At 47.2% G+C, this 20,470-nt stretch overlaps 3 protein-coding genes across 12 annotated transcripts in view; 1 reads left to right on the forward strand and 2 right to left on the reverse strand.

The window, feature by feature from the left end:
* Positions 1-2,251, forward strand: part of LOC120453495 (lachesin) — a 46,434-nt gene extending 44,183 nt beyond the window's left edge. For both annotated transcript variants that reach the window (XM_039638232.2, XM_039638231.1), the window contains exons 4-11: positions 50-150; positions 213-319; positions 383-556; positions 614-742; positions 1,101-1,299; positions 1,413-1,561; positions 1,677-1,736; positions 1,867-2,251. In XM_039638232.2, the coding sequence (XP_039494166.1) occupies positions 50-150; positions 213-319; positions 383-556; positions 614-742; positions 1,101-1,299; positions 1,413-1,561; positions 1,677-1,736; positions 1,867-1,982 (1,035 nt within the window). In that variant the 3' untranslated portion in view covers positions 1,983-2,251. The remainder of the gene's footprint in view (positions 1-49; positions 151-212; positions 320-382; positions 557-613; positions 743-1,100; positions 1,300-1,412; positions 1,562-1,676; positions 1,737-1,866) is intronic.
* Positions 2,252-2,378: 127 nt separating this feature from the next.
* On the reverse strand, positions 2,379-4,482 carry LOC120453493 (prolyl 4-hydroxylase subunit alpha-1). Of its 2 annotated transcripts, none has more exons than XM_039638230.1 (8): positions 4,310-4,482; positions 4,106-4,257; positions 3,899-4,037; positions 3,649-3,842; positions 3,083-3,591; positions 2,972-3,025; positions 2,624-2,789; positions 2,379-2,557 (listed from the first exon to the last, which is right to left on the reverse strand). In XM_039638230.1, exons 1-8 carry the CDS (start codon positions 4,480-4,482, stop codon positions 2,499-2,501), a joined length of 1,446 nt encoding a protein of 481 aa, XP_039494164.1. In that variant the 3' UTR covers positions 2,379-2,498. The 2 variants fall into 2 exon arrangements, with proteins under 2 accessions (XP_039494164.1, XP_039494163.1); XM_039638229.1 differs by having other exon boundaries at positions 3,899-4,049.
* A 439-nt stretch (positions 4,483-4,921) lies between these two features.
* The window catches only part of LOC120454172 (serine/threonine-protein kinase Doa), a 35,476-nt gene continuing 19,927 nt past the window's right edge, over positions 4,922-20,470 (reverse strand). For 2 of the 8 annotated variants that reach the window (XM_039639251.2, XM_039639248.2), the window contains 9 exons: positions 7,991-8,066; positions 7,248-7,314; positions 7,072-7,185; positions 6,911-7,001; positions 6,675-6,845; positions 6,446-6,615; positions 6,268-6,381; positions 5,988-6,178; positions 4,922-5,925 (listed from right to left, as the gene is read on the reverse strand). In XM_039639251.2, coding sequence (XP_039495185.1) covers positions 5,798-5,925; positions 5,988-6,178; positions 6,268-6,381; positions 6,446-6,615; positions 6,675-6,845; positions 6,911-7,001; positions 7,072-7,185; positions 7,248-7,314; positions 7,991-8,066 — 1,122 coding nt within the window. In that variant the 3' untranslated portion in view covers positions 4,922-5,797. Of the gene's footprint in view, positions 5,926-5,987; positions 6,197-6,267; positions 6,382-6,445; positions 6,616-6,674; positions 6,846-6,910; positions 7,002-7,071; positions 7,186-7,247; positions 7,315-7,990; positions 8,067-9,386; positions 11,187-12,240; positions 12,725-14,504; positions 16,328-16,569; positions 20,441-20,470 lie in introns of those variants that run through there. The other 6 variants (XM_039639247.2, XM_039639250.2, XM_039639246.2 and 3 more) reach the window with 5 other exon arrangements.

Here is a 20,470-nt window from a genome sequence, read left to right on the forward strand (position 1 = left end):
ATTGACAGCTAGGAGATTATACTTAGAATACATCTTATATGATATATAGGTGGGTTGGCTGAGGGCCTCCGATCAGACCGTTTTGGCTCTACAAGGTCGCGTGGTCACCCACAATGCGAGAATCAGCGTCATGCATCAGGATATGCACACGTAAGCTCACTGAACTCCTTTATATCACTCAATAGCGTACGTACAACTATCCCTTCTTGAAGATGGAAACTGAAAATCAGCAAACTGCGGGAAAGTGACCGCGGCTGCTATATGTGCCAAATAAACACGAGTCCCATGAAGAAGCAAGTGGGCTGCATCGATGTGCAGGGTATGTCCTTTGATTGCATATTCCTATGTAGAACATAAACTCATAATAACCACATATGCTTAGTACCACCGGATATCATCAACGAAGAGTCCTCCGCCGATCTGGCCGTTCAGGAGGGCGAGGATGCAACGCTTACCTGCAAGGCCACGGGGAATCCCCAACCCAGAGTCATTTGGCGCAGGGAAGACGGCGAAATGATTCTTATTCGCAAGCCAGGCAGTAGGGAGCTCATGAAAGGTACAAAACATGCCCTGAAATCCTTTGATGCCTAATTCATTCATTACCCTTTTCCAGTGGAATCCTATAATGGATCCTCGCTCAGGCTGCTCCGCCTGGAGAGGCGTCAGATGGGCGCCTACTTGTGTATAGCATCCAACGATGTTCCACCTGCTGTCAGCAAACGAGTCTCGCTGAGTGTGCAATGTGAGTTATCAAATATTTACTCGGTGAATAGAATATTTTCCTTGAAGTGCAGTGATTTACTTAAGCTTTTACCTAAAATAAAGACTTTTCCTTTCCAATTACACAACGCTTGCCTTAAATAAGACAGCAGACTAACAAATCAGATTCCTTCAATCCTATTTCTGATTTGCCAATAGTATTAAATTTCCTCAATTTCGACCTCAATTGTTTAGCAATTAAAATAGCCAATTTAAAAGTCAGTGTGCCGAACAATTGCACAATTTCGTGAAAATAAGAACAACAAATGTATTTATCTGTGCGATATTCTGAAATCGATGAAATCCGACACGAACCACTCACTCACCATTCCACTCCACAGTTGCTCCCATGGTGAGGGCCCCCAGCCAGCTGCTGGGCACGCCCCTGGGTTCGGATGTGCAGCTGGAATGCCAGGTGGAGGCATCGCCGTCACCCGTCTCCTACTGGCTGAAGGGGGCGCGGACGTCCAACGGATTCGCCAGCGTCTCCACGGCCAGCCTGGAGTCCGGCTCGCCGGGACCCGAAATGCTGCTCGACGGGTAAGTTGAGGGAATTCCGGACGGCAGACATTGGTGATACATATCCATCTCGAAAACCATTCCATTCCCTTGCTTTTCGCTCCTGTCCATTGCCGAACCCATATCCAATGCAGGCCCAAGTACGGGATAACGGAGCGGCGCGATGGCTATCGGGGCGTCATGCTGCTGGTGGTGCGTTCCTTCTCTCCCTCCGATGTGGGCACCTATCACTGCGTCAGCACAAACTCGCTGGGCCGTGCCGAGGGCACATTGCGGTTATACGGTGCGTATACGCAATCTCTACTCCACCATCTCCCGCCATCACTGGGTTTAATTTCTTTTGTTTGTCCCTGTTGGTGTTTTTCTTTTTTCTCGGTGACTGTGGTTCTGCGCTGCAGAAATCAAGCTTCATCCGGGCGCCTCCGCCAGCAACGACGATCATCTGAATTACATCGGAGGTGAGTTACATATGTGGAGGTATAAATCTCTCGTGTGGAGTTATTTAAAATTAATAAAAATAGAAAAGCAAGCGATTCTTAACTCTTTTCTGAATAATTTCAACTATTTGTACGCTTTTTTCGCACATAGGTCTTGAGGAGGCTGCTCGGAGTGCGGCCAGGAGCAACCAGACGACGTGGCAGCCCCTGCTCGCCATGCTGTTGCTGCTGTGGATGAGGCTGAATCTGGGAGCCGGGGGAGCGTGATATCAAAACTGAGAGAAGAAGAGCCGGCAATCAAGTATTCCTACAGATTCCCTCGGACACCGACATCGACATCGACATCTCTTTCTCTCTTGCCTGCGTTCTTGTTGTACGTTTCCGTTTCCGGTTCCGTGGCCCCCATCTCCAATGTATTGGACCCCAGTCGCCCACGCACGCATACATATTGCCGGAGGCGCCTCCCGCTGCCTCAGATATCATTTGCATACGTATCAGGAAACGCGTTGTTCCCACCCGCTCGATAACCCTCAAATCCCTTGCCAACTCCCACTCCCACACCCTGCTCCCTAAAAAAAGTAAGGAGGATATCAAAAGTGGATAATTGGATGCCAAGCCCTACCATATCTCCCCAGTCCCAAATAATGTTACATTGCATATAAATTAAATATGAATACTATAAAATAGTGCATAAAATTTATTATCATAATATAAATAACGACAAAATTATTGAATAAATTATCGCAAAAGTGGATAAAAACCGAATGGAAAACTGCATTTTCTTTACATCCGACACGACTTCCTGCGCCACTGCCCTGACCCACTGATCCATTTTCTGGCCACTGTTTTCCGGATGGCGAATGGTAAGTAGAGGAAAAAAGAATCGATGTGCACCTTTAACCACTTACCCCACTGATTTCCAAGAAGCACCGGGCAGGTGGCCTGCAAGCTGCGACTATCACAATTGCCGGAGTTGTCTGTATTATGCCAAACCAAGGCCGATCCCCTACTGGGCTTAAAGCCAAAGCCCAGATCCGGAAAAGAGGCATAGCCGCCCATTTGAACATCACTGAGCTGGGAAATAGAAATGTGCACTGCTTAAATTTAAATTGAATTTTCCCCTCCTGGGGTTTATAAACATTGTGTTTCACGTATATAATTTTTTGGATTAAAGCTTTAGTTATTGTGATAACATATTGAAATTATAATCTGCATAGTGGAAAAATTGCTTTAAAATTTAAGAATAAAACACTTACATAAAGCAGTACAGACGCTGAGCGGTATTCTTTAGTAAAGTGCCCAATAAATTTCTAAAGAACAAAGACGTCTTTATAAATTATATGGGATAAATTAGACGCCAAACTCACATTGGGCTGCTCGCAGTCCAAGTGGATGGACTCCTGCCCTCCAATGCCAAAGTTAGAGACTGTGAGTGGTTCGCTGTCTTCCAAATCCAATCCTGTAATGTCCTCAATCCTTTGGTGAATTCGCCTCACATAATCAGAGGCATTTGTATCCACATTGGCTTCTAAACTATAACTATCTTTTTTTTTTTGCTCTAACCTTGTTTCCGTGAGACGTAACAAATCCTCTTGCTCAGCTGGTGAGATAGCATCATGGAAGAGCCCAATGAAGGGTTCAATGTTGAGCTGTTCAAGTTTCAACGCAGCCAATCGAAGAAATGGGGAACCTTCTCTAAAGTAACGACAACGCAGGAAGGATTTGCTCGGAGGGAGGTTTTTACCTCGGCAGTTGTCCACGTGCACAAGCCTGTGGGCTATGGTATTGACCAAGTGTTTGGCCAGATCAGTATTATCATCCACGGAGGCCCAACCTATGGACTCCTTAAACGCAGCCCGACTAGCTGGTAAGTCGTCTACAAAAGGGAAAAGTAGTTGCTTAAATATGATATGGTTTTGATAATTTTACTTACGCATAGCGAGCAAAGTTAGACCTAATTTCTCGTAGATTTGAGAACGTCCTGTTTTAAGCAATCTATTTACAGCATCCATTTTATTTTCATACTGATCGAGGGCTACTTTTAACCACTTGCTGGCCGGTTTGCCCTTTTCCAGATTCAATAGATGAGTGGCCAAAGCCAGGCAATCTGCAGCACTCATTCTGGAGCTTTTGTGATATTTAAATTAACTAACCTTACTGGCAATGGATGGATAGAAACCTACTTGTACTGTTTTCCATATAGTATTCCATTGGCCATTTCGCTTTCATTCAGACCATAAACGCCCTGAAATCGCAACAAACCAGTTGCAGCCGTTTGGAACTCTAGTTTAGAAATATGGCTCAAATCAAATTTTATCAATTCTTGAAGCGGTGCTGAGCATAAAACAATGTTATTTATAGTTTAAATAAAGTGAATAACTACAACTTACCCTGTTTGACCTCCTCACGAGCTAGTTCCAGCAACTTTGGAACATCCGTATACATGCGTCGCATGAGCGGAAAACTTATCAACGGATTGGCCACATAGGCCGTAGGATCAGCGGGCCCCAGTGCCCTCCTGGTCATCCACTCCTCCTGGAAACTATGGCATCGATGCTTACAATGGCTGCTAATAAGGCACTCAAATCACCTACGTCCTCATTGTGTTTACTTTGTTTTGCAATTCCATCGCATACTGACGCATATATCCAATTAGTTCGTCCTCCAGTTGCAGCAGAGACGCCATTTCGCGGGTTGATGTGGCATAGTGCTGTGATTCGATTGCAGTCGCGACTCCGAGGAGGAAAATCGACCAGCATAGGTTCATGATGATGACTGCATGCGAAATCCTCTGAGAGCTGTATTGCGCTTATTAAAGCCATGAAATTGTAATTTGTCCTACTTACTTATGATTGGATAAGCTTGGACATGACTGTTAATTTTGAGTTCCAAGCTAGGCCTAAAAGTATACAACCCATTCTGACAAATAGAGTACCTTTGAAGAGCGCTGTTAAATTTTGGGATGGTTGCCAGGAAGTTCCCCATCGTGTTCTTTATTAAAAACACAGTAGTTTCTTTTTTATTTAAGATTTATTTCAATTTTTAATAACTTGACAATATTGGTTTTTTATCTTATATGCTGGTTGATCGGGTTAAATTGCAAATAATGTAATTTATAATTAATATTTATGTAATATTAAACTAACTCACAATCATTTGAATTAAGTATGTATAGTATATTCAAATATACTCTAGGGCTCATCCGATGTATGTGTTTGTGTGTGTAGCAATGTGTAAATGGGTTGATCTTTCGATATTCGGTTGTAAACGAAAACGAACAAAACAGGCCGGCGACAGTTCTACACATTTGAAAACGTATTCTAAGAGAGATGACTCTGGGGCTGCTACTGAATTTACACAAAATGCGCTGCGATCGCTGAAGTGTACACAGGGCGGCATAACAATTGCTCTTTACATTTACAAGTATCCGTAAGTATCGTGGGCGGTGTACATAATGGCTTGCATTAGCTAACAGTTCACGCTCTCGAAATGGTGCATTAATTACAAATTAGTCGGCTCCCGTTTCAGTGACAGGTGTACATATGGGGATGCATTTCAACTAGCGCTTAGGCGACTTTCTTATTTTACAACTACATTTGTATGTTCCAATAATCGGTTTGCAGTCGGTTCAATTAATCTCCTCCACCTAGGGGTGTGCACAATGCAAGACATTTACAATTAGGTTCTGGTGTCGGGAAGACGCACCGCACTATCAATATTATACACGATTTGGTTATCATTACAGAACAAAACACTGTTGGCGGGTATGGTACAATACACAAGCGCAACATAGCGCTACACAGCTCTAAATATAATGCACAGCAACATGTGCACGAAATATTTGGAAACAATGGATCAATAAGGATCAATGGATTTTTGTATAATAAACATCTATACAAGTCAAGTTCAAAAAATTTAGAATAAAAGACTTTAGCTCTTAAAATAGGGTTCGTCGTAAAGTCGCTGGTCTACTCTACGAGGCGGGTGCAAGACGTTGCTGGACGACTGCCTTGAGTGTATGTTTGCATGAGTGAGTGCTTATTAAGCGCTGTCTGTCAACAATAACCAAATCGCTGTAATTCTCATCTGGAGAGACTGTGCGACCTTTCGCGGCTGCTGCTGCCCGACGAAAGCGGCTGCTTGTTGCTGACCTCACCCACTCGATGGTGCGGTGGCAGCCTGTCGAAAAAAGGATGATGCAGGGCTTCGCCTGGAGAAAAACATAGAGATCAATTAGCATGGCAATCAATTAACAAGTGGGCGCCATCTTACCTAACGTGATGCGTGACGAGGGCTCGTACTCCAGCATCTTCTTGATCAGACTGAAGAGCTCACAGTGGTCCTCACTGTCGCTCAGCTGGCACAGGAACAACGGCTTGCAGTGATCACGGACGTAGCGACCCGCACTGGACTTCTCATCCCAATCCAACTTACCATGATAGAAGTACTTTGTTTTGGTTTTGCTATAAAGAGTATGATTGCTACACGTTAAACGATTTCGGTGAAGGGAACTGCGCCTTGGGAAATAAAAGCATGAGCTGCATTGTATTACCGTGCCATGCGATATGGTATTTGTCCCAAGATTCGCTCCATCATGGCCAGGTGCTCGCGATTGTCGTGCGTTTGGAAGAGCGTGATTCCCAGATACAGTTCGAACAAGATGCACCTGTAGGCGAAATTTCGGCGGTCATTTGATATGCGCATATTTGCAATGACAACACGATTCTTACCCAATGGACCAAACGTCACACGGCTGTGACCACCCCAGTTCCAGTATGACCTCTGGCGCGCGGTAATGTCGCGTCGAGACAATTGTGCTGTGGTGCTCGTGGTCGAAGGTGGCCGACCCAAAGTCGATCAGGCGAACGTCCGTGTTCTTGACGCGGCGCACCTCGCGGTTCTGTGAAGTATTATAGTATAAGGATATTTTCATATTGTTTGCTGCTTGCCTCCACTTACAATCTTATGATTATAGTGAGAAGTATAATCCGAGTCGACGAAGAGTATGTTCTCCGGCTTGAGATCGGTGTGCGTTAAACGATTGTCATGTAGAAATTTCACAGAATAGCATAATTGATAGGCCATGTGGCGCACTTGGTCCAGCGGGTATGGCTCATAGTTGTTCTCTCGCTGTAAGTAATAGGTATAAATATTAATCTTATAATTCTATTTTATTTAAAATAGCTGTAACTCACCAAAAAATCGAAAACACTGAGTCCCAACATTTCAAAAACTATACACATGTGTCCATGATAATCAAACCAGTCAATCATTTTCACGCACAAACTGCAGAAGCGAGAAAGGTAATTAAATTTAAATTGAGACCAAGGAGGAAGTGGTTAATTTTAAAACTTACTGATCGCAATGCGGATCCTTTTGGGCAATCTTTTCCAAAGCATTTATTTCCAGCTTGGCAGCTTCGCGGTACTTTTCCACGTTCTTAATAATCTTTAAGGCCATGCAGTAATCACTGAAACAATGAAAAGGGCGTTAGATTGCTTATACTTATACTTTATAGGTGGTAATTCTTACCGCTCCATATCTTTGACCTTGACCACACGTCCAAAAGTTCCTTCGCCCAGTGTGGCCATGATCTTATCTGAAATTCGGGAAAAGGATAGCGAGTTGTAGTAGGGTTTCGGACAAGTCCATAAAGAGTGTTAAACGTTAGCTGTCTGGTTGATTTTCTTGTTCTAAAGCTAAACCTGTAGCTGTAGCTAAGTATTTGATGAGGGCTGGGCAAAATACTAATTTGAACTCTAAGCTGAGTGTGTACGGAAAGGGTTTGCATTTTCAATATTATTCGTTAATTATGCGACAAAGTTCGTGTTCGGTTTTTGTGTGTGAAAACTTCCCAGTTGAATTTTGTTGCCGGTAAAAGTTAAACTTAGAGCCATCAAAGACAAATTCGGAAGTTCAAAAGATTTTCGCGAAAGTGACGAAAATTGTGTGAATATTTTCAATTGTTGCTTTTTGTCCTTCTCTTTTTTTTCGTTCAAAATTGTCTTAATTTTCCGATTGCACGCGACGCGGTTTGGTCTTGCAGTGAGATAATTAAGAAATAATAATGAAAACTTGGAAATATTTTAAACTAAAAGAGAGTTACAAGAAGAGGAGAGAAAGAGAGAGAGAGGTGTGACTGGTGGCTTTTGCCTATCATTATGTTTTCTTTCTTTTTCAAGTATTTAAGTGTTTTCTTTTTTTTTGTAAATAGTTTTCTGATTGTTGTCTAAACATAAGTATGGAAAAATAAAAAACCAAAAATTGTCACGAACATCTGTGATGGAGAATGTCTCCGGTGTGGTAAATTAAGTGACCATCAGCATCATCTTGAATGACGGGCTTTGCTGTCTGTTCGGTTCGATCGAATCGGATTGGAGAGCGGAGCGGAGCGACGACGTTGGGTGGTTGCAGTGGTTGCCGTTGCCGTTGGCGTTGCCGATGTCGCATGGGTTGGGGGGGTGGTGGTGTTTGCGGTGGGTGGCGACGATTGCGATTGCGTTGCGTTGCGTTACGTTGCGGGTGGTGCATTCGATCCGTTGAAAGAAGGTGGTTTGCAGGCGAGTGGAACGGCGAGCGGAGTTTTTGAGCGAGCGAGAAGTTGGGGGGCGTTGGGTGGTTGTCGATGGCAGTTTACAGACGTACACATAAGGTGCGTGTGTGCGTGTGTGGTAAAGTATGTAATTTGAAAGAGAGAAAAAGAAACAAAAAAGAAAGAGAAAAAAGAAACAAAAATATATATATATATCCAGGGGTTCGATCGGGTTTTCCACGGGTAGTTGGTCATCAGGTCAAGTCAATCAAAAGCGCACCATCCAAACGACGAACGATCCCGAGATCCCACGTTGGCACCAAAAGCAATCGCATTCCGTTTATAAGTCAGCCGCAGATAGCCCGTAAACCAACCAACATCATCATCATCATCATTTCATCATCCCCATCAAGTTGTGTATGTACATCATCATCATCATCAACACATCATCATCATTGTGATTTTCATCATCATATTCAGAAAAAACACGAGAAAAATACGTTTCGTTTGTTCGATAAGAAAATTAGTTCGGACAAATTTTTGAGATTTGTGTTTACAAAAATGGTTAATATTAAAGCATGTACAAACAATATCATATATAATGGCAAATAGGTATATATCGAAAATGGTATATATAACGTATTATATATAGATAAATAGGAAATGCACCAATAGCTGTGCTCTTGTTTCTTGGGCAATGAAAAAACATCAAACCATTGAATGCTTTTCGCTCAGTAATAACATTAATAGCATTTCGGCAATATAGTGTAAATGCAAAATGGTAAAAGAACAAATAAGGTAGTTTGTCGTTGTACAAGTCGAGGTAAGGGGATTCTTACATTTTTTGTCCCAGTTTTAGTGTCAAAATCGCATGCAAAAGGAGCAGGCAGGATCAACATTGTATAAGTAGGACAACAAGGAATACAATCCGCAATGCTGTTAGCTTTTTCTGTAGTAGGTCGATTGTCTAGGAGAAAGATTTGGATATAAGGCCTTGAGATATGGGGTGGGTTCGGATTTGGGGACTCGGGGGGTCAATGGACAATTGCAGTTGCAGTTAGAAGAGGCGGCGGCAAGAAAGCTCAAGCTGCTAAGGAATCGCCCAACCGGCAGGATGGTCATATTGGCTCATTGCTTACAAAGGTCGAGAGTGTCTTTGGAATGCGAGACCTGTTGAACAGGGCCGACGAGGTGGCGCTCTTGGCCAGCTGGTAGTGATCGTGCTGCAGATAGGAGGACGACTGCTGGTACTGCTGCTGGTAGGCATCCAGTTGGGATCGCTGGGGATACAACGAGCTGCCCCCCAGGGCATTGGATCGCCTACTACTCCCGCTGTACGAGTCGTGGAGGTAGCTCGATCCAGAGCCCGTTCCAGATACCGGCGGCTTATAGCGATCGAACTCGCTCAGCACGGCGGCGGTACGTGAGCTTGCGCCCTGATACCGCTGCTGCTGACGCCGAGCATCTGCGGCCGCGAGACGCGCCCCAATGCCACCGAAGGCCAGTGCCCCGGAGCTGGAGGAGTGCATCAGCTGGCTGCTGGGCTTGTACTTGGCGAGGTCATTGTTGTTGCGATCTGAGTGGGGCAGAAAGCGGCTCTTGTTGGTGGTGCCGGAGGAGAGTGCCGTCGCTGCTGCCGTTGTGTGGTTAGAAAGAGCAGAAGTGCTAGTGGATGAGGTGGTGGCTGTATTGGAGAGGTTGGTGGTGGTGATGGTGGAGTTGGAGGAGCTGATAGTGTTGCCATTTACAGACGGGATCGGTGTCTGTGGGGTTGTGTCTGCTGTGTGGGTTAGTTGCACACCACCGGGCGCAGCCGAATCCGTCTCGGTTTCTGTTTCCGCCTCATCGGATGAGCTACTGCCCGAGGTGCTCTCGGAGGAGTCACTGCAATCGCTACCGTCTCTAGTTACTTTTTTGCTGCGCGACTTCTTCTTGGGCGCCTCCAGCGGCGCTGCAAGTGTGGCTGATGATGTTGCAGCAGCTGCAGCATTTGCTGCCGCATTCGCTGCTGCTGCGGCTGCCTCCTTGGCCATTTTGGCCTCCTGTTCGAGAGCAACTGCCTCTGCTTCTGCGGCCGCTACTGCCGCTTCAGTCTTCTTGGCCTCCTCGGCCGCTTCCTCCATGCGCTTGACGCGATCCCTAAGCTCGCGGCGCTTGCGCATGCGCTCCTCGAACTTTTTCGCCTCCAGGAACTGGTTGTCTTCGCGGAGCAACATCAGAATGGCTGCATTGTCCTCCGAAGACCGATCGTCGGCAAGTATTTCGCGCTCTTCAGCGGTCAGTTCTGGTGGTGGCTGCTCCTTACGTCGATGAGCAAAGCGGTTCCTCGAGTTCAATGGTCGATCCTCGGCGGGTCCAGCTGCATTTCGACCGCTGTCTTGAATCTCAGCAGCCAGTAGACTTTCCACGGTTTTGGTTCTTCCATACGCCCTCGTGGAGCGCGGCGAAAGCGCATCGTCTTCGCCAGCTCGCCGGCCATAGCGACTGGAGGGATAGCCGGATGCTCCTCCTAGGCGTAGGGCATCGTGGTAGTCGTATCGCTGGCCATAGTCCACTGGGTAGTTCTCGTCCAGCAGTCGATTGCCGCTGGTCAGATAGCCGCTGTCATTCGACTCGGCCATATACCTTTGCCTCTGAGCTCGAGTTCGGTATGGAGTGCGCTCCTTGCGATCCGAAGCATTAAAGGAGCTGGAGGACAACTTAGACTTGGCCAGCTGATGGGAAGTGGCCGAGCGAAGCAGTCCGCCACTACCACTGGCACCATAGTCATCCGGCTCCAGGGTCTTGTCGCGATCCTCTTCATGGCGCCGCCTTCCGGCCGCTCGTTCCAAGATGTCCGAGTATTTGTTCTCCAGCCGGGAAATTGCCGACTGTTTGCCTCCTGTGGAAATCGCTGAGGTGGTTGGCGTTCTGTCTTTGTCCAAGAGCAGATCTCTTCGCTGGGGAACCAGACGATTCGGGGGGATTGAGATTAAGATTCAGTTTCGGATTCACAGGTTTAATGGAGAAGGAAAGTGCTCAAGAGCGGCGCTCGTGTGAAACCAACGGTGACGGGCGTAAAACTCTTTACTCTTTACGCTCCACGAAAGAAGAAGGCCCAGAAACCGAAACCAAAACCAAAAACCAGACCTAGACTTAGACTTAGACCAATTTAAATGGCCTTTTCGGCAATGACTAATTATGGGGTGCTTGGGCCTTTTCATTTCGCACAATTTCACTACCATTAGAGCCACTCTATCTGGATTTGGCTTTCTCCATGTATTTTCGGATTTTCGGAGAGGTGGGCTGCGGGGATACCCTTTATTTTTATTTAGAATGCCTAGCAGAATCTAAACAAAAAAGTCCACGGCGCGACGACCTTCAAAGTTTATATATAAAGCGGCAGAAAATCGTGAAAATCGTGAATAGCTTTATACACATCTGCGGCGTACAGAGAGATACAAATACAAAATACAAATATAGCGGAATAGAGAAAAGCGCCGAGATGTTGGAATCGAAAATAAATTCGACAACGTAAACGCACACGGCAAGAATGAAGCTGATGATATAGAATGAGCATATAGAAGCGCTATAAAACGCGCCCGTGTGGGCCCCTAATATAATATCTGCACATATATCTTCTGTGTAGGAAGAAACTTTCTATAGCCATCTATGTGGCAATCGGGGTAGCAATAGTTAGTGCAATGCTGTTTGGCCAAACGCACATATAGTATATAGTGTAGTACCCTATAACGCTTTAATTGCGCATATTTCCCCCATTCGACCGTCAGACATGTCACACATTTAGGGCAAGTGACTTGCTGACTCACGGGCGACAGGTGAGATGATTTCTTTCGCGTTTTTCCAAAATTAAATTCCCCGCCTGTGAGTCATGGGATCGCATTTGGGATCTCGATCTTGGTCTCTGCCTAGGTCTTGAAAGTGGTCTCCTCCGTTGGTTTCACACACTCACAGCTTGCGTTTGGTTCACTTTTGGGTTTCGAAGATACTAACATCGTCTAGGTCGCGGTCACGTCTGCCGCCTCCCAATCCTCTAATCAGCGGCTTGTAGTAGCCGCCCACGGGACTCAGGTGGGTGCGCAGTCTGTCCAGGGCGTTGGCTGTGGTGGAGCTCTTCTGGTAGCGACCCATCAGGGCAGCGGTGCTGGTGCTGCCGCTGCTGCTGGGATGGTAGCCCAATCCTGTTGTGCTGCCGAGTCCTCCGCCCGCATAGTAGCGTCTCTGGCGATCGGCCATCTCGCGTTCCTTGTCCTGTTGCCTATCCCGTTCTAGTTCCCTTTCGCGTTCTCGTTCCCGTTCCCTATTATCCCCGTCCGGATGTCTCCGGCTGGTCGAGGATTTGTCCGAACTGCGGCGACGTTTGCTCAGCTTCTGGGCCTGGCTACTGGATCCACTTTTCCCCTTATTATTATTATTATTATTGCTGTCATTCGTTGGGGTCGAGTCTTTGGGATCCTCGACTATTGCTGCTGCCGCACTTGAAAGAGAAGCCCAACAAAACAATGAGTTCTGGTGAGGATCTAGTACTCGGTTTTTCTTTTGTCGGTCCGGATGCGTTGATCCACGCGGTTCGCGACGAACGACGGACGGGACGCGCTGCCACGACACGGACCAAAATTTAACTGAGGAAAACTGGGGAAAATTTTTCGGAAAATTCGTGCGACGACGAAAGAAAGAGGCGGCAGATGCGAAGAACGTACTAGATGAAGGAAATAATGATGCTGCGGCGGCGGCGGTGGCGGTGGCGGCGTTGGTAGCCAGAAAATATTGAGGAATCGTTTTTATTTTTGTGAAAAGTGTGAAAATATTGCGCACTTGCCAGAGCGAGAGGGCTTGCTACCGCGTGCGAGCGAGAGCGGGCGAACACCAAATAACATATGTAGACGAGTGGGTGGATTGGATAGTAGATTGGATGCGATCCGCATCGAATGGGAATGCTTCTTTTGTCCGCCAGCTGGGCGCGCTTCATCGAAATGCATTTCGCTTTGTAAGCCGTAGCAGTGTAATTACATTTCCGTCAGTTTAGCAGCACAACATGGGAAATGATCGAAAGTCTTCGCAGAAAAAGCCTTGAACTCTCGCCGACAAAACAACAACCAGTCATCAAGAAGAACAATAAAATTGCTGCTGCTGGTCGAGCGCGGAAAGAAATAAAAAGAACAAAGCGAAACATTTACGTTTTATTTTAAACATGTCCGCACATATAAATAATAAAGGGGCAATTGCAGTTAAACAAAGAGCAGCGAAAAAAAAGAGAGATCGCTTTATACTGTATAATCGTGCGTAATGAGGAAGAATTTGCCAGACATCCAGTTGGACTAGAGAATTTATTTGGTATTCCCCGAAGACAGCTGAAGAGAAATTTGAGGCATTTCAGAATCTGCTGAAGAGAATCACTCGACTCGTATTCTTCACTCGCAGAATTCGGACAGCTGTGAAAGCTCGTGGGAAACTCAAGCTTTTTTGTGCAACCAAAAGTTTTTGGCGAAAATATTGAACTTTTGAAATTTTGTGTCTAACATTTCGAGGTTTTTACGAAAGATTTTTCAATCGCAGCCAAAACTTGGCCCACTCTCTACGATGTAACTTTCAAGTTATTGATCAACCAGCATTTATTGGCTCATTAGACTGACATTTAGAGGTATCCAGTGCATATCATACTGATTTAGGAGCTCCGTTAAGCTCTGTTTGATTTATGACTGGCAATAACACGTGATAAATTAAAATTCGAGTTGTATCTTTTCCCTGGCAATTATTCACGATTTATGGCTGCAAGATTTTCACACTTTTCGAGATCGCCGCACCGCTGGAAGTTCAAATGCGAGTTCAAAGCGATTAAAAACGCACTTGCACTCGTACTCGCACTCGAGCCCGTTTACATAATTGGCCTTCTTGGCGATGGCCAAAAGGCGGTGGGAAATGCAATATACAAAACGATCCGATGCGATCCAATGCGAATAAAATGATCCGATCGCGAGATACTTTCGACCGTGACGGTCGCTGCAACTAAACTCGCAATTACGCGCTGACCACTCTGCTTAAATCAGCGCCAGAGGCACCAGAGAATACATTTTCATTTCACTCGCGGTGAAAATAGAGGGAAAGAAAAACCAACGAGCACTGCGTTTTGACCGAGTTTTTCGCTTGACGAAAGGCGACGAAAGTGAAGGCAGAAAAAAAAAAAAAAAAAAAAAAAAGTCACGCAAAATTAAAAATAAATTATAAATCTTTTGCTTCATTTCCTTTGCATCGATTACCGATTGCGTTGCTGTTGCTGCTGTTTGTTATCAGGTCGTTCGCTTGGATTGCGTCGAAAGCGCTGCAGCAAACTGTTGCAGCTCTCGGAGAGCAGCTGCGTTACGCTGGCTGCGGTGGCGCTTCGCATGTACCGCCGCTGCGGACGCTGCTGCTGCTGTTGCTGCTGCGGTACCGCCGCCTCGGCATCAGCTGTTTTCCCATTTTCGGCAACCGCCGTCGCTGGCAATATCTTTTCGCTTTTTTCGCGATGAAAACGATTCAGAAATGTGGCCATTCCTTGGCTTTTTCGGATGTCGGAAATCCTCTTCGCCGCGGCAGATTTCGCGTGGGTCTCGGCCGCGATGACGATGACGACAATCGGATAATACTTAACGCCTCTTAGGGGCTTGGTTGTGGTTGCTGGGTGGGTGTGGGTTGTGATGGTTGGTGTATCGTCTGGCCGTCTGAATTTTTGGCCGATACGGATCGTGCTCCACCGACTTGGTCTATTTCATTAATTGTACTGATTTCTGGTATTTGTTGGGATCATGATTTTGTTGTAGACGAATAAAATAGAAAAGTATTGTACGTTCTCGGAGTGGCAATATGTACGTAGAGATCTAGTATAGACAGAGCGTATTTATGTGTAAAAATAATTGAAATTGTAAGAGATTCGGCAGCTTCGACGGAAATAGACACACACAACATAGACAAGACTCGCTGCTAGTCGCTAGTCGCCCCCGCCACTGCGACACATTCGACTTGGGACTCGACGTTCCATCAAGACAGCACTTTAGATGCGCCCATTTCCATTCACTTCACGCACTTAGAGCCATCCAATTCTGGATACGAGCTACGCTTCCGATTTCCCAGGCAGTTTTCACAACGCGTTTCCTTCACCGACCGCCGATTGCCAGCGAATTGGCCGAAACAAACAAACCGAAATCAGCGCAACATGAACGAAAGCGCACGCCACAAATACTAATTATAAAGATTGAAAATATCGGCGATGTCGAGAACCCCGAGCACCGAGCACCAAGCACGGAGCACCACCATCCGTAAGATCCGCGGGAGAGTGAGCTGAACTGAGTGAGCGCCTCTTCCCGTTGCTATTATTGTTTGCTGCGACCGAAAGAAGCCTAAAACCAAAGGCTACGGAGGAGTCTGCACATCAGGTACGAATATATACCCTATACCATATTCAGATAGATGCTATTGTAGCATGGGATTCAGAGTTGCAAAAAATATTACAATAATGTAACAGGTTTGATTGTAGGAAACGGTGGGTGATCAAGGAATTTTCGTTGGAAAGGGGTATCTGGTAGTCGAGTCAGTCCTCGGGTCGATCAGTCATTTCAGTCGGAGAGCGCGAGAGCAGGTCGTGAGTATTACATATTTTTAGAAATTCGATTCTGCTGAACGCGCTCCGATGCTGTTTAGTGTTTTTTAATTATTAAAACAATTACATCGGTATAGCAATTCGGTCATAAATTAATTAAAGTTCAACGCATACAACAATTCAGGTAGGCTGTTAGCAAATATGTAAAGATTTTTTAAGCGCTGAAATCAAGTAAACAAACATAAATCAAGCAGCCAGCCACTATTTTTAGAGAGCTGAAGAAAATTGACATTGAATTTTCCCGCAGTCTTTTGGTCGATTGTGCAATGTTGTCGATGTCGACAAGTGCAAGAGCCTGCCAAGAGGCCAAAAGATCGCTGTAGACGCCAAGGGGAACGAGATTCTAAGGTTGGAGCTAAGCACTAAGTGCCTCTGCTCTTGGGAACGCTTCACACTTGAAACGCCACCAAGAGTACAGGAAGTACAAGCTTGGGGGCCATCACAACTGAAATTAGCAAAGCGAGGGAAAGTACAGAAACCGGGGGGGGGGGGGGGGAAGGGAAACACACATCGTCGGCGGCCTTTTGGAGCCCAGCGATGAGTCCGCCGGCTATTTTTGGGCCAAACTTTCTTTGGAAGCGGTAGCATGTTGTTAGTGGGCATTTTTTTTTTTTTTTTGCTTTTTGGTTTAAACACATGTGCAGCACGAACACAAGACAGAAATTAATGGGAGGAATAGAATCTACCTCGATGAAGTGCAGTCCCAATGCGGACTTGGACATTTCATTCTGCTGCTGTTGATGTGATTGGTGTTGCTGGCCCGAGTGATTGAATATGACAGAATTGCTTTGTTGTAGCTGCGACTGTTGCTGTTGCTGCTGTTGCGGTTGCTGCGGTTGCTTGTTCGATGACGATGACGCCGGCGACGCGTAAAACAATTGCGTACTTGTATTTGGATCGTATTGAAGCCCAGCGGCACAGCCACCGCCACCTCCTCCTCCTCCAGCGGAAGCATTCATAAACTGCGTATGCGGATGCGGTTGCTGCTGCTGATGTTGCTGCTGTTGCTGGTACTTGACCGGCTGCATCTGATTCGGCTTGGGATAGGCATACGGATCGAAGGTCTGCAGCGGCTTGCGCTCTGACTGCTTGGGCACATTATAGTAATTCCTACTCATCATGCCCAGCCCAAAGCTGGAATGCTGCTGTTGTTGCTGCTGGGGGTGTTGCTGCTGTTGCTGCAGCTGCTGCTGCTGCTGTTGATGTTGCTGATGGAACTGCAGGGCCGTCGGCCTTTGGGCGGAGCTGAAGGAGGCCGAGTGCGTCAGTGGGGCACCGGTGCGGGGATAGCTCATCTTGGATTGCTGCTGGTGCTGCTGCGCCTGGTAGCCGTACATCTGGGGCATCATGCCGGGTGGCTGCTGCTGCAGCGGCTGGCCAAACTTGTTCTCCTTGTTGGTGGTGTTCTTCTGCAGAAACATGGCCAGTCCAGATTTGGGCGCCTGTTTGGGCAAATGCGACGAGGAGTAGGACTGCTGCAGCTTGTGTGGCAGATGTTGCTGTTGCTGGTGGGCAGGCATGTGTTGCTGCTGCATGAAGGGATCACTTGCTCCGTTCATGGCGGAACATGCAAAGCTATTCCAGTTGAGGAAGGGTCGCTTGTGCTGCGGATACTGCTGCTGTTCCTGATGTTGTTGCTGCGGTTGCTGTTGGTGATGTTGATGCTGCTGCTGTTGTTGCAGCAATCTCTGGTAGCCGCCCATGGGCAGCTGAGAGGTAGAGTTAGATTTGCCTATGGGATAGCAGATCCTTTGTTGCTGCTGCTGTTGCTGCAGCAACGGCTTCTGCGGATCGTAGAGCTGAACTGGCACGGGGATCTGAGATTCACCGACGTACTTGCTGCTGCTGCTGCTCGTGGGGCCTTCGAGTGCAGTCTTCGGGTCTTTGTGCTCTCCCGTCAGCGACTGCGACATGATTGCATTATTATTGTTGATACTAGTGCTGTTGCTGTTACCGCTGGTCTTCAACTTTAGCATGTCGTTCAAGCATTTTTCTAGCTTGTTGTCAACATCTTTCTGCCGCTTTGTGGCCGCTGACGACGATGACGATGTTGGCACCTCCAACTGGGCAGATACAGATGGCATCGCTGCTACTGCGCCACTCTGTTGTTGTTGCTGCTGCTGCTGATCGCTTGTTGTTGCTGCTGCTGTTGGGGTCGGTGTTGTTGTTGCGGCTGTGGTTGTTGCTGTGGTGGGGGCAATATGGAACGATGAGGTGAACTTGGAGAGCTGCGGCAGGTGGGTGGTGCAACAGTTGGTCACCGTAAAGCTGCTTGTGCTTATCGTGCTGTTGCTCTTCTCCGATTTGCGTTCCAGAGATGCGGAATCCCCAGGTCCGGATTCCTCGATGGGCGCCACTTGTTGCGGCTTCTGCAGTGGCTGATGATGTTGCTGCTGGGGATTGTTTGCTTCCTGCGGTCGGCGAAAGAAGGCTGCGGCACAACGCGGTGATGGGACACAGGAACTGCTGGAGCTCTTCAAGACACCACTCGGTTTGCTCACAGTCGGTGGAGCAGCAGCTAGGGCAGGAAGTGGTGCTGGAGCTTTCAGTGGTTCCTTTGGTGGAGGTTCCTTGCGCGGTTGGCTCATGAGTATCGCAGAGTTCGATGTGCTCCTGCTCAATGAGGGTAGATTTTTCATATAGCAGGGTATATGAGTGCGACTAGAAGTTCGCAGCAATGGCGCTCCCATGGGTTGACCACCACCCGGCACATGCGTCATGGACATGCTCTTTGGAAGCACCTGTTGCTGCTGTGCTGGGAGTTGTTGCTTCACCGGCACTCTACTCACAAAATTCGATCCAGCCAACGGCGATTGCTCGTTGCAGATGAGCTTGTAGAGATCGTCCTTGGTCACCGCCTGACGCACCTTCAGATCCAGGTGCGACAACGAGGCATTCTTCTGCAGTTTGTGGGGATGATTTTGTGGCACCTGTGATTGCTGTGGTCGCTGCAGTTCCTTCTGAGCAGCCTCCGCAACAGTGGGATCAAATATAGCCAATTTCTTGGCAGTCTTTGCATCCACCTTAAAGGGTTGCCCTGCATCGCCCAACTGGGCACCGCAGATCTTCTCGTAGTTCCAAAAGGTGCGCTTGGGCGTTTGCCGCTTTTGCGAACTGGTAAGATTCTCGCTCCAGAATTCGTTCATCAACTGTTTGTTAAGGGACAGATTGGAGCCACTTTGCAGTCCATTCTTGGTGGGCAGCGGACGCATTGGCGTAGGCGCACTTAAAGGCATATTAGAACTTGAAATGCTGCGCTGCAGCTTGGGTTCGCCTCCAGCCTGTGAAAATATCGAGGGATATGCCAAACGCGGTGCAGCTCCACGACTGCTGGGATTCTGGGCAAAGTTAATTGACGAAGACTTGGATAGGCCGGAGGAGATGGCCGGCACTCCTGGTCCTACGGCCTTCGTGACCGATTGCTGCGAATTGGACTTGGCCAGCGGCTGCTGCTGACGCTTGATCTTGTCGTAGAGATCTTCGCACTCCTGAAACTCCTGGTGCAGCTTTCTGTCCAGTTCGCTGTAGTCAGGCAGGCTTTTGAGATACTTGTTCATCATCTCGATCTCGGCATCGTAGAAGTTTGCATCCATTTTAGCGCTGTTTGTGGCTGCCGCGGATTTCTCCTCCAGCTCCTGCTGCTGTTGCAGCAACTTGTCCAAACTGATTTCGTTTGAGGTGGACGGAAGTGGAGCAGCAGCAGCAGCAGCAACGGGTTTACTGGCATTCTTTGGAGCACGACATGGTACTGGCGGTGGTGGTGATGAAGATGGGGAACTACAAGAGGACAGCGATATACTCGAAGCCGGACTCGAGGCAATGGTGGCCATTAGCCGGGAAGGCAACGCTGCTCCAGAGGCACTGCTGATTGTTCCCGTTGCCGCATTGTAGGCAAGAGGATGATGTTTCCTCGGTAGTGGAGGCGTGGATTTCGGACTCGCCGGCAGCAGAGGTGGCCGACTCTTCCGAATTGCTAGTGGCGAGGATATCGGAGAACGCACCGCGCACTTGCTCTCCGGTATGGTGGACGACAGCACCGAGGCGAACTGCGGCGAGACCACTTGGAAGAACTGCTGGCCACTGGCCGGCGGCGGCGTTGGTTTCTGCATCGCTGGCTGGGATTCCTCTCTTAATCTTAGACTTGGCGATGGGGCGGCGGAGGAGGAAACTGCTGAGGGCACTGTATTTGCTGGCTTGTCGGCATCTTCACTCATCTATAGGAAACAATCGCGCACTGCGAACCGTTTTGGGTTCTATGAATTAAAGATCCGATTTCAACTGAATCCGTTGATTCAGCTTGTTTTGCAATCAGTTTTCAATCAAGACCCGTTCATTCAGCCTTTATCGCGGTTTTGTGTGCTATGTGTGTGTGCGTTTATTTATGATTTCATTATATTCTACGCAATTAAACCATTGCATTTCCTTATTTTTTAACCCATAACTATTCCCAAGTGTAACAACGTGTTCCCACCATCGAGGTAAATTCTATAAAACAGATTTCGAACAAAACACAGAAGGAAGGAGACACCAAACGAACACCAGACGAACTACAGACACCACAAGGCGATCACCAACACGACGACGACC

This window comes from Drosophila santomea, chromosome 3R (genome assembly GCF_016746245.2).
Source record: "Drosophila santomea strain STO CAGO 1482 chromosome 3R, Prin_Dsan_1.1, whole genome shotgun sequence".
NCBI lineage: Eukaryota > Metazoa > Arthropoda > Insecta > Diptera > Drosophilidae > Drosophila > Drosophila santomea.